Below are 14,184 nucleotides of genomic sequence, written 5' to 3'. Positions count from 1 at the left end.
GGGTCCAGTCGGGGCAGTGGCCCCAGTGAGCAGAAAAGGAGAGTTCCATATTCATTTACTTCTCGTGGTTCTGATAGGAGAGTGCGGGGTGCTATCACCGGCCGTCAGGGTGGCAGTGATAGTTGGAGGAGTTTTCCTATGTGTCCGCGGTGCAGGCGTCGACACCAGGGTGAGTGCAGGATCAGGGCCTGCTTTGTTTGTGGAAGTGCCAGCCATTTGAAGAGGGATTGCCCTCAGGTTAAGAAGGAGGAGCAGAAGCAGGGTGATAGTCTTGCTCCTGCCAGGGTGTTCACTTTGACACAGACTGAGGCAGAGGCCAGCCCCTCAGTGGTGACAGGTCAAATCTCTAGTGCTGGTTCTTTGTATTCTGCATTGTTTGATTCAGGGGCTACCCATTCATTTGTATCTGCTAGGGTGATAGATCAGCTTTGTAGACCTAGTGGTTTGTATGTTAGGGGATTTCAGACTTTATTGCCAACAGGAGAATTGGTAGTCTCTAGGAAGTGGATTGGGGCATTGCCTGTGGAGGTGGATGGTAGGGAGTTATTTGTTGATTTGATTGAGTTAGAAATGGATGACTTTGATATGATCTTGGGAATGGATTGGCTATCCAAGTATGGGGCAACGATAGACTGCAGGCGCAGGATGGTGACTTTTGAACCGGAAGGGGAGGTACCCTTTGTGTTTGTGGGGACAGTTAGTTGACCGCGTGTGCCGATGATTTCAGCCTTAAGGGCTAGGGATCTGATGCAGGAAGGTTGCATGGGATTCCTGGCGAGCGTTGTGGGTATTTCTAGAGTGGTGCCGGTTGGACCGGGTGAGACGAGGGTGGTGTGTGAGTTTCCGGAGTTGTTTCCAGCGGATTTGCCGGGGTTGCCACCTCAGAGGGAGATTGACTTTGTTATAGAATTGATACCAGGAGCGGAGCCAGTATCCAGGACACCTTATAGAATGGCTCCAACGGAGTTAAAGGAATTAAAGATTCAGTTGCAGGAGTTACTTGATTTGGGGTTTATTAGACCGAGTTACTCGCCATGGGGTGCTCCGGTATTGTTCGTTAAGAAGAAGGATGGATCCCTTAGGATGTGCATTGATTATAGAGAACTGAATAAGTTAACCATCAAGAATAAGTATCCATTGCCTAGGATCGATGATTTGTTCGATTAGCTACAGGGAAGGACAATGTTCTCCAAGATAGATCTTCGATCAGGTTACCATCAGCTGAGGATTAAAGAGGAGGACATACCAAAGACCGCTTTCCGAACGAGGTTTGGACACTACGAATTCCTGGTTATGTCCTTTGGATTAACCAATGCCCTGGCAGCCTTTATGGACATGATGAATAGGGTTTTCAAGGACTATCTGGACAGGTTTGTAATTGTATTCATTGACGATATCTTGGTGTACTCACAGACAGAGATGGAACACGAACAGCATTTGCGATTGGTATTACAGCGGTTGAGGGAGCATAAGTTGTATGCTAAGTTCAGTAAGTGCGAGTTTTGGTTGCCACAAGTTACATTTCTGGGCCATATTGTTAGTAAGGAGGGGATTCTGGTTGACCCAAGCAAGATTGAGGCGGTCAGAGATTGGCCTAGACCGAGTAATGTTCCTGAGGTGAGAAGCTTTCTGGGTTTGGCAGGGTATTATCGGCGATTTGTTGAGGGGTTCTCCGGAATAGCTACGCCATTGACAGAGTTGACAAAGAAGAAGACCAGGTATGTTTGGACGGACATATGTGAGAACAGTTTTAAGGAACTTAAGCGGCGATTGATTACTGCGCCAGTACTTAGCCTGCCGACAGAGAATGAAAAGTTTGTGGTTTATTGTGATGCGTCTAGGCAGGGTTTGGGGTGTGTGTTGATGCAAGCTGGCAAGGTGGTAGCCTATGCATCGAGGCAGTTAAAGGAGTATGAGCAGAGGTATCCTACACATGACCTAGAGTTAGCAGCAGTGGTGTTTGCACTTAAGATTTGGAGGCATTATCTTTATGGTGAGAAGTGTGAGATTTACACTGATCATAAGAGCTTAAAGTATTTCTTTACTCAGAAGGACTTGAACATGCGCCAGAGGTGGTGGCTAGAGTTGGTTAAGGATTATGATTGTGATATCCTTTACCATCCTGGGAAGGCTAACGTTGTGGCAGATGCATTGAGTCGGAGAGGCCCAGGACAGTTGTTTAGCTCGAGGCAGATATCCAGTAAGTTAGCCGAGGAGATGACCAGAGCGGGTATAGAGTTGGTGGTTGGTCAGTTAGCCAACATCACTCTTCAGTCTACACTCCTTGAGAGAATCAAGGAAGCGCAGGAGAAGGATTCTTTGTTGCGAGGTCATAAAGAGAGTGCTTTAGTCGGAGCGACAAAGGACTTCTCTATTTCAGAGATGGGGTTACTGAGATATAAGGGTCGGATTTGTGTTCCGATGGATTCTGATCTCCGGCGAGAGATCTTGGATGAATCGCATACCACTCCCTATTCTTTGCATCCGGGTACAACGAAGATGTACCAGGACTTGAAAGCTTTATATTGGTGGTCGGGTATGAAGAGGGACGTGGTGGATTATGTGGCTAAGTGCTTAACTTGTCAGTCAGCAGGTTAAGGCTAAGCACCAGAGGCCAGCAGGGTTATTGCAGCCTTTGGGGATCCCATAATGGAAGTGGGAAGATATTACCATGGATTTCGTAGTTGGTTTACCGAGAACTGTGGGACAACATGACTCTGTGTGGGTGATTGTGGATAGGTATACTAAATCCGCCCACTTCTTGCCTGTTAGGACAACTTATACTGTGGAGCAGTATGCTGAGTTGTATGTTAAGGAGATTGTTCGACTACATGGGGCTCCGAGGTCTATAGTGTCGGATAGAGACCCCACCTTCACTTCCAAGTTTTGGGAGAGTTTGCAGAAAGCATGGGCACGCGGTTACGGTTTAGTACCGCTTACCATCCTCAGACGGATGGGCAGTCTGAGAGGACGATTCAGATATTGGAGGATCTACTGCGGGCCGGTGTGCTTGAGTTTGGGGGATCGTGGAGTAGGTATCTCCCTTTGATCGAATTCTCGTACAACAATAGTTATCAGGCGACCATTGGTGTGGCTCCGTATGAGATGCTTTATGGAAGGAAGTGTCGGTCACCTATTCATTGGGAGGAGACAGGTGAGAGGAAGTATTTGGGTCCAGAGATGGTTCAAAGGACCAATGAGGCAGTTGAAAAGATTAGAGCACGTATGCTTGCCTCCCAGAGTCGACAGAAAAGTTATTCAGACCTGAAACGCAGGAGCGTGGAGTTTCAGGTGGGTGATCATGTGTTCCTTAGGGTTTCACCCATGAGGAGTGTGAAACGATTTGGCGTTCGGGGTAAGTTGAGCCCCAGGTTTGTTGGCCCCTTCGAGATACTGGAACGAGTTGGTGAGGTGGCTTACAGATTAGCGATGCCTCCAGCTCTATCGGGGGTTCATGATGTATTTCACATATCTATGCTCCGAAAGTATATGTCGGATTCAACGCACGTCCTAAGTTTTGAGAATTTGGAACTTGACCAGGACTTGAGCTACGAGGAGAAGCCAGTTCAAATTCTTGACCGAAAAGATAAAGTTTTGAGGAACAAGACCATCGCCTTAGTAAAAGTGCTGTGGAGGAACAGCAAGGTTGAGGAGGCAACGTGGGAACTTGAGTCAGAGATGAGGGAGCGGTACCCCGAGTTGTTCAGGTAATTTTGAGGATGAAATTTCTGTAAGGAGGGGATAGTTGTAACGACCCGAATTCGCTAATCAGGCTTAGGGCCTTGATTAGTGTGCCTGGAGGGCAATAAGTGGTTTAAATATGCTTATATGTGAATCTAAGTGTTTATATTATTACGGTGCATGTTTAATTGAGTTAAATGTGATGCATGGAATATATGTGGTATATGTGTGATATGTCTGTGCAGCACGACCCGAGACAGTCCTGGGGAGCAGTTAGCCAGAGAGTCACAACGGAGTTGAGATTCGGACTTGGGGTGAGTCGAGGAGTAATTCTGGTTTTAGTTGAGTTATGGGATTATCGGGATATAGAAATAAATATTTGGAGATATATTCGAGGATAGAATGTCTAGGTGGGAATATTTGGGGAATTTACCATTTTTGCCCTCGGGGACGTTTTGGTACCCCGAGCTTTGAGGTAACCTATAGACTTAAGTTATATAAAACAAAATAAAAGAAAGGAATAGTTTAGAAGCCTTGAGAAACCGACCCACACACTCCTAAGAACTGAAGTTAGTTTGCTTCCCTTTCTCTTTCACTTTCAAGGGAGGAATTCAAGAGGAAACCTAGAGGAATTACCAAGGAATTGAAGAGGTTCAGCTGGGAAACTTTAGGGGCTTGAAGCTTTGGGGATTGAGGATCATAATTCTGAGATTAAACTCAGCAAGGTAAGCTTTAAAGTCTTTCATTTTTCTGCTGGTTTAGAGGTTTGCATGTAGTTAAGCTAGCTTGATCCTTGGGTGTTTTTAGCCAAGTTCTTGAGAGCATATTTTAATGAGGTTTGATGTTGTTTCTGTGCTGGAGTAATTGTGTTGAGTATCTAGGAGTCTTGGGTTGGTTTTAGTGGTAATTGGCTTGAAGAAGGGATGAAAAGTTGATGGATATTATGGGTTTGCTGTTAGTGTCGCGGCCCTAGGAGGGGTGTGCCGCGGCCCGCATGCGCGCACAGCCTCGAGAGGTTGAAGGAACTTAGGCGCGCCACGGCGCTTGAAGGGCGTGCCGCGGCCCGCATGCTGGTCAGTGGGAAGCTAGCCTCTGTTTTGAGGCTAGCCGCGACTCTAGGGGGTGGGGCCGCGGCCCTTAGTGACAGTGGGGATTTTCATGATATTTTCGATCTAAGAACTTAAAGGGGAAGGCTCGGGATGGATTTTATCACCCGGAGTGATAGAACTCAAGATCCCGGAGGCTAGGGTTACGATTTGAGGTTGATTGTTAGGTTGGAGTTTGATGGTCAAATATTGCTATGTGTTGTGACTAGGTCTTCGGCGAGGCTCACAATAGTGGACTGTGCTCGGGGCATCGGTGCTCAGGAAGCTCGGAACTCAGGTAAGAAAACCCCTGTTTCCATGGAGCTTGTGTGCAGGGCTAAGCCCAATGTGTTGAATTGGAATGATATGCAGGGCCGAGCCCTATATGCTGGAATTGTAGAGTGTAGCTCTTTGTCTGTTTATGCTTGAATACTTTACTTGTTGATATATCATGTTTGCTAGTATATGGGTGAACGGCAAGGGCCGAGAACGGTGTAGACCGAGAATGGCGTGAGACCGGGAACGGCATCGGGCACATTGAGTGCAAGGCCGAGAACGGCAAAGGGCCGGGAGCAACATTGAGCACGAGGGGTGCGAGTTGCCAGGGCGAGTCCCTGATAGGATACCTAGGATATCCTTACGGCGTGGTCCGTGAACCCAGGGCTTAGTAAACGCCTGGGACGGCTAGGCCGTATATGCTTAGCCTTTGGTGGCCTGCTTGTATGTGTGATATGTATTGCATATATTATCTGTTATGGGTTTTCTTGCTGGGCCTTGGCTCACAGATGCTCTGTGGTGCAGGTAAGGGTAAGGAAAAGATCAACCAACCATGAGCACAGCTGGCGTGAGGCGGTGTGTACATGTCCGGCCAGCCTGGCCGCCACGGCTAGGGGATTTGATTTTGGGAGATGTTTGTAAGGGAACCTTGATTTTGTCGTCTGGTCGACTCTGATCAGTTTCGCGTTGTAAATATTTTTCTAAACTATGTTTTGGGATCCCAAGTGTAAACTTTAATGATTAGCTATGAAAATCTATTTTCTCTAATGTTTTCTTCTAATTATGGCTTAGTTACACATTTTTAATTTAATACCTCGATTAGCGAGTTGAGGCACGATTTAAACACACTTGGTAACGGCTCTAAGGGAGTAGGGCGTTACAATCTCTATAAAACTCACTAGCTTCTCCAATGTGACGACATCTATGCATTTTGGTGTGAAATTCACACCAAATCAATTTCAATGTAACAACAAACATATTATTATTTTTGTGGAATACTACAGTGTCCTACGATATATGATGGATGGTGAGATATTGTAGCAACAACAAATTTTTTTTTTTTTTGCTTTTTACTTTTTATATTTATATTTTATAAATAAATATATAGTCATATGATTTTATTTATAAGATAAAATAATATAATAATAAATATACTTTTTGTGTACATTTTAGTGTTATGGTTGGAATGAAAAAAATATATGATGCTAAAATTTCACTATTTTGGTATTGAACCAACACCAAAATGATTTTTGTGGGTGGAGTTGCCCTGAGGGCAAGTCCAATAATAAGACTACAAAATGTCAAAATGATGCTAATATCACACCATATTACAATCTAAACATTGATCCCACTATTATGCTTTCAAGCTACATTATCCTATCAAATATGACGGAGTACTGTAGCAACAGCAAAAAAAAATTATTTACTTTTTTTATTATTATATAAGTATTTAATAATAAATATATATGTATATTATTTTATATATAAGATAAAATAATAAAATAATATATAATATATTTTTTAGTGTAAATTTTAGTGTGGTAGTTAAAATGAGAAAAAAATATGGCACTTAAATTACACCATTTTGATGTTGGCTCAACACCAAAATGCATTTCATGGTTAGATCCCAATGGCTGCTTTAAAGTAGTCCAAATGTAAAATTTTTTAGCTAAATGACTTAATATCTATTCCATGAGCTCTTTTAAATATATATGTATAATAGCTTAGCACTAAACTCAATAAATTATATTCTAAATGTAGTTAAGCTTAAATTAGCTATGTAAACATTTTTTAATATTTTTTTTTGTCTTTTTTTTCCTTTCTCTTTCTCATTAGCAAATTTTTTATTATTCTTTTTTCTTTTTTAATATGTTTTTTTTACTTTAACTATTAAATACTATTTGTAAATATAATATTTAAATGATGTAAAAGAAAATATAGAGTAGCTGATGTATGGTATAATATAAAATTGTGAGGTAAAATAAAAAAAGTAGGATTTTGATGATGTATTTTGATAAATAAAGTAGAGTATCCATTAAGAATGCTCTTAGAGTTGGCATTATAGGATGCCTCTACTGAGTGTGATAGGGACTCCATGTCTAAACTCAACTTGGCGGCGGGGACAAATAATTTCAGGTAAGAAACACTTGAGGTTTCTCTTTATTACCAATAGTAGGTCCTCATTTTAAATTTTGTAACACATAGGTCTCTATTTTTTTAGTAAATATTACAATTTAATCCCTACACCCTATTTACCATTTAAAAATTATTAAATTTAAAGGAAAAATAATAATTATAGTATTTTTTTATTATTTGTGTAATATATTGGTTGTTTGTTTCGTTCTTCATCTTTTTATTACTCTTTTTATTACTGTAATATTTTTTTCTCAAATCTTAATATCTTAGAGAAAATCTCAAGTATTATTGCTCTTATACTTTTTGTTTTCAGCTGTATACAGAGAAGTTATAACTTTAATTTTTTTATATGATGGAATTTTTAGGAAATTATGAAAATTTTACTGCAATGAAAACATCATTCAAACAATGGTTGTGCGTACGTGAAATAAAATGTTACACGTAAGTATATAGAATTGAGGTTACTTTATAAAAAAATTATAACTTTATCATTCACAATTTTTTTCTATTCACTTTATTAAGAAAATAAAAAGTACCTTAAAATATAGATTTCTCGTTAAATTTAATTATTTAAAAATAGTATTTAGGGTTTAGGAACTAAATTATAGCATTCAGAAAAAAAAAAAGGAGCTATGTGTTACACAATTTAAAATTAAATAACTAAGTGATACTATTGACATAAATTGAGGACCTCAAATGCTGCTTACCTAATAATTTTCAGTATGTCCACAAATGTTAAATGAGATGGTAGAGAATATTGTTCACAGTTTATATAATATTTTAATTTTTATGTAATTCATTTTTTATTTATTTAAATTTAACTCTTTTTTAATTATATAAAAAAAAAAATAGATCTGAGGATGAATTCCTCGCCCCACCCCACCTCACAATAAAAAAAAAAAGTGGGGAGAAAGCAAGGTTGGGGACGGGGACGGTGACGGGGAGCACAACAAACTGCCAATTTCTCACCTAGTTTACATCTTACTTCAATCAAGAAAAGCGGGTGTATGGCATAATATGTCATTAATGACTTATGGTGATTATAATTAATTAACTTTATTACGATTATCTTATTGAATTGTATTACTTTGGATGTCATAATTGACATCTTAATTTGGATATGTTTGTGGTAGATCATCGTATATTAGTCATTTATGTACATATATAATTGGAGAATTAAATGGGAATATACTCATTTGGTATCATGTGTTTTATTAAATTGTAACTTTAGTACCCTCTAATACAAAAAATTCCTAACAGGTACCTTGTATTTGTAAAATCAGAAAGAAAAAAAAAAGGTACCTTCCACACAATTTTGGCAAATAATTTTTCAATAATACCCATATTACCCTCTATTTTAATTAATCAAATAATTTTTATTTATTTTTCATATTTTCAAATGTTTTAATATTATTTTCTAAAATAAAAAAAACAGAAACACTAATTAAAAATAATATTTTAATTTGTGTTCTCCATGAGAAGTTGTCTCATTCTTTTTTTCTATCAAAAAAAAAAAAAAAAACTCTGAAACGCTCACACTTCTCCATGGTGCTAAGCTTGAAGACAAGTGAATTTCTTCATCTTCTTTCTTCTTCTTCTCCATGCCTTAGGGATGAATCTCTCTTTCGCAATCTTCTCCATGCTCTAGGGCTGAATCTCTCTCCATTATTTATGTCTATGCCCTTCAAGTCTATGCCCTAGGTTGTGTTAATACAGTAAATGACCATTGATCGCATCAAATAGGGTGAAAGAATGCAACTATTTTGCTTGGTGGAACAAAGATTATTGGAATGAAGGAAATGAGAAGAAGATTGGGAGCAACAAGAATCTAGGAGATTCAAAGATGGTAGAACAGAGTAGAAAACTTGGAGGAAAAATTCCTTTGGAATTTTTATGCTTAAGAGTATATGTATTTTGTCTGTTTTTGATGTTTTTGCTATAGTTTATAGCCTTGAAGATGTAAAGTTCAGTTCAGAATTATGTTTGTAATGTTGAAATTATTAATTTGGTTTGGTTTGGTTTGTTTTGTTTTTTTCTTTTTTTTTACTGGAAGAATCCCATCAAACACAGGACCCAAATTCATTAGCAAAGGAAAATAAAGAGTTCTACATCCATAAACCAAACAAAAGAATTGAAAGCAGGACAACAAAGCAAATCAAAGTAAACAAAATAAACTCCATTATGGTTTTGTATTTTACAGAAAAGCTTAGAAGTAATTTTAACATATGTAATTTCAAATTGAGAAGAAGTTGCAATTTTGGTTTGGATCTGTTTGTGTTTCAACATATGTAATTGATTGTTTCCAAAACTCCCCCATGATCAATGAATAAACAATTACAAAAGAAGAGATATGGAAAATGAACAAAAAAAATTGTGAAATTGTAAAATTGCAAAACCACATTCATTGCTTCATTGTAATTTCCATGGACCACAACCGATTGTCATATTAGTCTGTCAAAAATCCAGTAGTGTAGCTAGTCAAAATACAAAATAAATACTGCATCCAATATTTTTTGATTTACAAAATGAATTTAGTCAACTAGAACAACAAAAAATAGTGTAAACTGTAGTCAACTTGTGTTCAAAAGGTGTTGTGGTTGGTTGTAGATCTATTGAGTATCATGTGTTGAGAATAGGCCTATTGGTGCTGCAATGGTGTGCATTTCTTCAGCAGTATGTTGCTCAAAGTTGGTCATTGGAACCTGACAATAATGTAATGTAGTTGAATACCCCATATGAAAAATAAAAAATTAACATCAAGATCTGAATATTTTACCTCAAATGATGTTGACCTTCCTCTGCCTTGGCCTCTCCCCTACCTCTGCCTCGACCCCTGCCTCTTGTTGGCGATGCTTGTGGTTGAGATGGGCCATTAGATGATTGTGTTTGTTCTGCATTTCCTCTGCCTTGACCAGTGCTCTTGCCTTTGCTTTTTCCTTTGCCTTTGCCCCTGCCTCTTGTTGGTTGTGCTTGTGGTTGAGATGGGCATGGTGATGGTTTCTTGCATGACCTACTATTGTGGCCAAATTCATGGCAATTCTTACACTTTTTAGTGCTAGAAACACCCATTCTAGTTGGCTGCCTCTCTGACATAGGTGGGAAAGGCCTCTCCTCTCCTGCAACCCTTCTTCTACGATGCTTTTTAGGTCTCCCTGGTGGTTTTCTTACAAAAGGTGGTAATAACTCCTCATCATCAAATTGAGGCCACATCGATTCATCAGGGATAGGATAAATAACATGCTCAAATGTCTTCCTCCACATTTCAGTAGTGAAGTATGGAGAGCAATAATTGACTATGTCAGCCCTGGTAGTGGTTATACAAGCAGCTGTATGAATACATGGTATTCCTCTTACCTGCCATTGGCCACAAATGCAAAATAATTCATTCAGTCAAACAGTACACCTTTTTTTGTCATAATCCACCTGAAATTCTTCTTTTCCAACCCTTGTTACTAATGCAAAACGTGCTCTTTTCTGGAGTTCTTGCACCTTCACATGGACTTTTGGAGTGAGCTTGTGCTCCCATCTGTTTGCTATTGCTTTCCTTGCATCCATCATGGCCGTTTGTTGCATTCTTATACCCTTTAGCAACTCAATTGGGGCCTTGTATCGATGGTCTTCTATCCAATCATTGAATGACTCAACAAAGTTATTGGTGAGATGTTCTACCTTCACATTTGGATCAAACTTGCTCATTGTCAAATGCTTGAAGTCAATATTGCTCAGCCAGACATGTGCCTCATGGTTGAATTCCTTAATCCGCTCCATTATTCGCTTGAAATTCTCAAAATTGGCTGTCTCAGCTGCTGCCCAAAAGAGACCTTGAAGGTGTGATGTGCCAAACTTTTTTACCATGTTGTTTTCCAAATGAAAACAACAAAAACGATGCCCTGCATCTGGGATGTCTGTGATAGCCTCAATTAAACCCTACAAATATTTCCAATCAGTTGCAAGATTAAGCATCTACTAAAAGCATTTACAATAGAAAAAAATATGTACACAAAATAATTTGAAAGAGAACACTAACCTTTTGTTTGTCACTCATGATACACCATGGTTGGCCTTTATTAGTATCTCCAATTTCGTTTCTCAACAAGTCCAAAAACCATTTCCAACTATAGTTATTCTCGACTTGTACAATTGCATAAGCAATTGGATAGAAGTGAAGATTGGCATCAAGCCCCACTGCAGACAATAAGATTCCCTTGTATGGCCCTTTTAGATGACAACCATCTAAGCCAAAAAATGGTCTACAGGCTGCTAAGAAACCAGTTTTTACACCTGAGTAGCAAATGAAAATTCTGTTGAACTAAGACTTCATTATTGGGGCTGCCAAATTATCACCCTCCAAATTCTCATCATCTAGATTTTGCTCAACTGGAACTAGATTACTCTGTATAATAGCAGTACTCCCAGGGTTAGTTTTGTGAATCATAGCAGCATAATGCCTCAAATTGCCATATGAGTGAGCATAATCATAGCCCCCATCTTCTCTAGATTTCTGTCTAGCTTTCCAAAGTTGCCTGTTTGTAGCTTCAATTCCAAAATGGTCTTTCAACTCTAGCCTCATCCTTTGCAAACTCATGTCAGGAGTTTTAGTTAAGGTACTAGAAAGCTTTTTGGCAATCCACCCTGATGTGGCTATCCTATTCTTCACAACACATTGACATTTGTGCTCTGGATTGTAGGTCTTGATTATAAATTGTCACCCATCTGGTGATAAGGAAGCATGGATTCGCCATGTGCAACCTTCAGCTCTACAAACTGAAGTGATTCTATGTGAAGCATGTTTCACTTTACGAAGCTCGAATCCTTCTTGAATGGCAAAATCTTTCAATACTGCCCCAAAGGCCTTGTGATCTTTGAATCTTTGCCACTGTCGAAGTAGTATTTTTCCATTCTCATATATGTCCTCATTCTCTAGTCTTGGCAATTTACTATTAGGATCCACCAAATTTTCATTCCTTGATAATCCCTTGTAATTCATGTGCTCATCCTCATCATTGTCATAGTACTCTCCAAACCATGTCTCAGTGTCAGATTTGTCACAATATTTCTCTAAGTCAAAACTATCCTCATCATCAGATGAAGTCTTATTCCTTTCTTTTCTCCACTCCAAGTCACTGTCATCTGTTGGACTTGACAGAGATTCCTCATTCACTTCACCTATGCTCATCTCATTTGGCATGCTAGATGCCCTTCGAGTTGCATATTTGAGCCTCCTAGGGGCAGCACTTAGCCAACGAGTTCAGTCGAACAGCGTAACGAGTCTAAGGTTACAGAAGCGTTCGCCAACTTTTATAGGTATAGCATTGCAAGCAAATAGAGCAGATGATGCACCTAAGGTGAAATTTCCATATGGTGGAACCCCTGATGTGTCAATGCCCCCAAGGTCATATTGAATGAAATCATCATCTATTGTGTCAATTTCTGCCAATTGATATTCATATGTATCAAATTCTAGGGCAACAAGGGGCATTGGTTCATTTTCATTAACTTCTGGTACAACAGGGGTCTGATGTTGAATTTCAAGTGGTGTTGGTTCATTTTCAAGTGCTTCTGGTGGTGGTGTTGGATCTGCTGTTGTAGAAGCAGAAGCAACTGAATGCACTATCATGTCCCTAGTTCAAAGCACAAATAAACACAATCACAAAGAAAAAATCAAATAAAAAACATGAACTTTATTTATAAATAAAGACATTTGAAGCTACACTTCAGAAACCCAAATGCAGAGAAAAGATCAAATTTAAAAAAACAAAAAAGAACTTTTTTCATATACTGAGACAATGAAAGCTATATATCAAAAACCCAAACAAACCGAATCATTAAATTATATTAAACAAAAGATATGGAATACAGTGAAGATATAAAGTGTTAAATTATGATATATATTCTATTTTAAAATACATAACATATTGAACTTATTAGCATGCAGTATTACGTGTATGACAATAATTTTTGTAATACTTTATATGTTATATATCTACTATATATGTTTAGATTAGCACCACTAAGATGGAAGAGTTTATTAGTCTTCTCCATCTCTATAGTATTATTATATAATACAGTAAACTATAAATGTATCATTTGTTGGATTAAACTAACCAAATCATTAAACTATATTAAACAAAAACTCTTGGCCTATTAATAAATGAAAATTATGTAAGCATTATCATGCCTTGACAGTTGAACAATGATGAAATCATATCAGTACATTCCTCTTTGCTTATTCCCTAAACCCTTCAAGTAATATACATACATATACATATATGATATATACAACATATATATATATTCCCTAAACCCCTGAAACAATATATATATATATATTCCCTAAACCCCTGAAACAATATATATGCATACATATATCCCATATACACATACACATATACGACAGTTTTTTTACCCATATCAGAAATAATTACTATTAGGATCCACCATTCAAAGTCATGATTCCATTGACAAAATAAATACCCAAAAACCATAAGAAAATATTAGAAAACAACCAATATGATACAGAGAAGAGGAAAAAATGAAAACACCAACTAACCTCTTGAAGACGACCACTGCTATGACAGAGTGGTGGCGATGGGTCTGGTGTCCGGTGGCCTTCTTCGCAAGCCCAGGTGGGTTTCTCCGTTTGTCTTCTCTGTTAGAGGTCACCATTGAGTTTCTCTCACTAACTTGCCTTGTAGGAGACGAAAATGCTTGACTCTAGAAAAGGCTTAGTTTAAATGTATATTTTATCAATTATTATTTTTAATATGTGTTTCTGTTTTTTATTTTAGAAAAGAATATTAAAACTTTTGAAAATAAAAAAAAATATTGATGAAAAAGGTTAATTTGGGTATTAATGAAAAATTATTGACTAAAATTGGGTGGAAGATACTTTTTTTTTTACTGATTTTACAAATACAGTGTACTTGTTAGGAATTTGTTGTATTAGAGGGTACCAAAATTACATTTTTAATGAAACACAAGGTACTAAATAAGTATATTCCTGAAT

At 38.2% G+C, this 14,184-nt stretch overlaps 1 protein-coding gene across 1 annotated transcript; it reads right to left on the bottom strand.

Annotated features, from left to right (window-relative positions):
* Positions 1-9,536: 9,536 nt before the first annotated feature.
* Positions 9,537-14,090, bottom strand: LOC133795123 (uncharacterized). Its single transcript, XM_062232572.1, has 4 exons — positions 13,729-14,090; positions 11,206-12,799; positions 9,955-11,105; positions 9,537-9,880 (listed from the first exon to the last, which is right to left on the bottom strand). Exons 2-3 carry the CDS (start codon positions 11,221-11,223, stop codon positions 10,569-10,571), a joined length of 555 nt encoding a protein of 184 aa, XP_062088556.1. The 5' UTR covers positions 11,224-12,799; positions 13,729-14,090; the 3' UTR covers positions 9,537-9,880; positions 9,955-10,568.
* Positions 14,091-14,184: the final 94 nt, after the last annotated feature.

The sequence above is a fragment of the Humulus lupulus genome, chromosome 8, assembly GCF_963169125.1.
Source record: "Humulus lupulus chromosome 8, drHumLupu1.1, whole genome shotgun sequence".
Classification (NCBI taxonomy): Eukaryota; Viridiplantae; Streptophyta; class Magnoliopsida; order Rosales; family Cannabaceae; genus Humulus; species Humulus lupulus.
The sequence above is the reverse complement of the archived record's forward strand: the minus strand, read 5'-3'. Positions and strand labels throughout refer to the sequence as shown.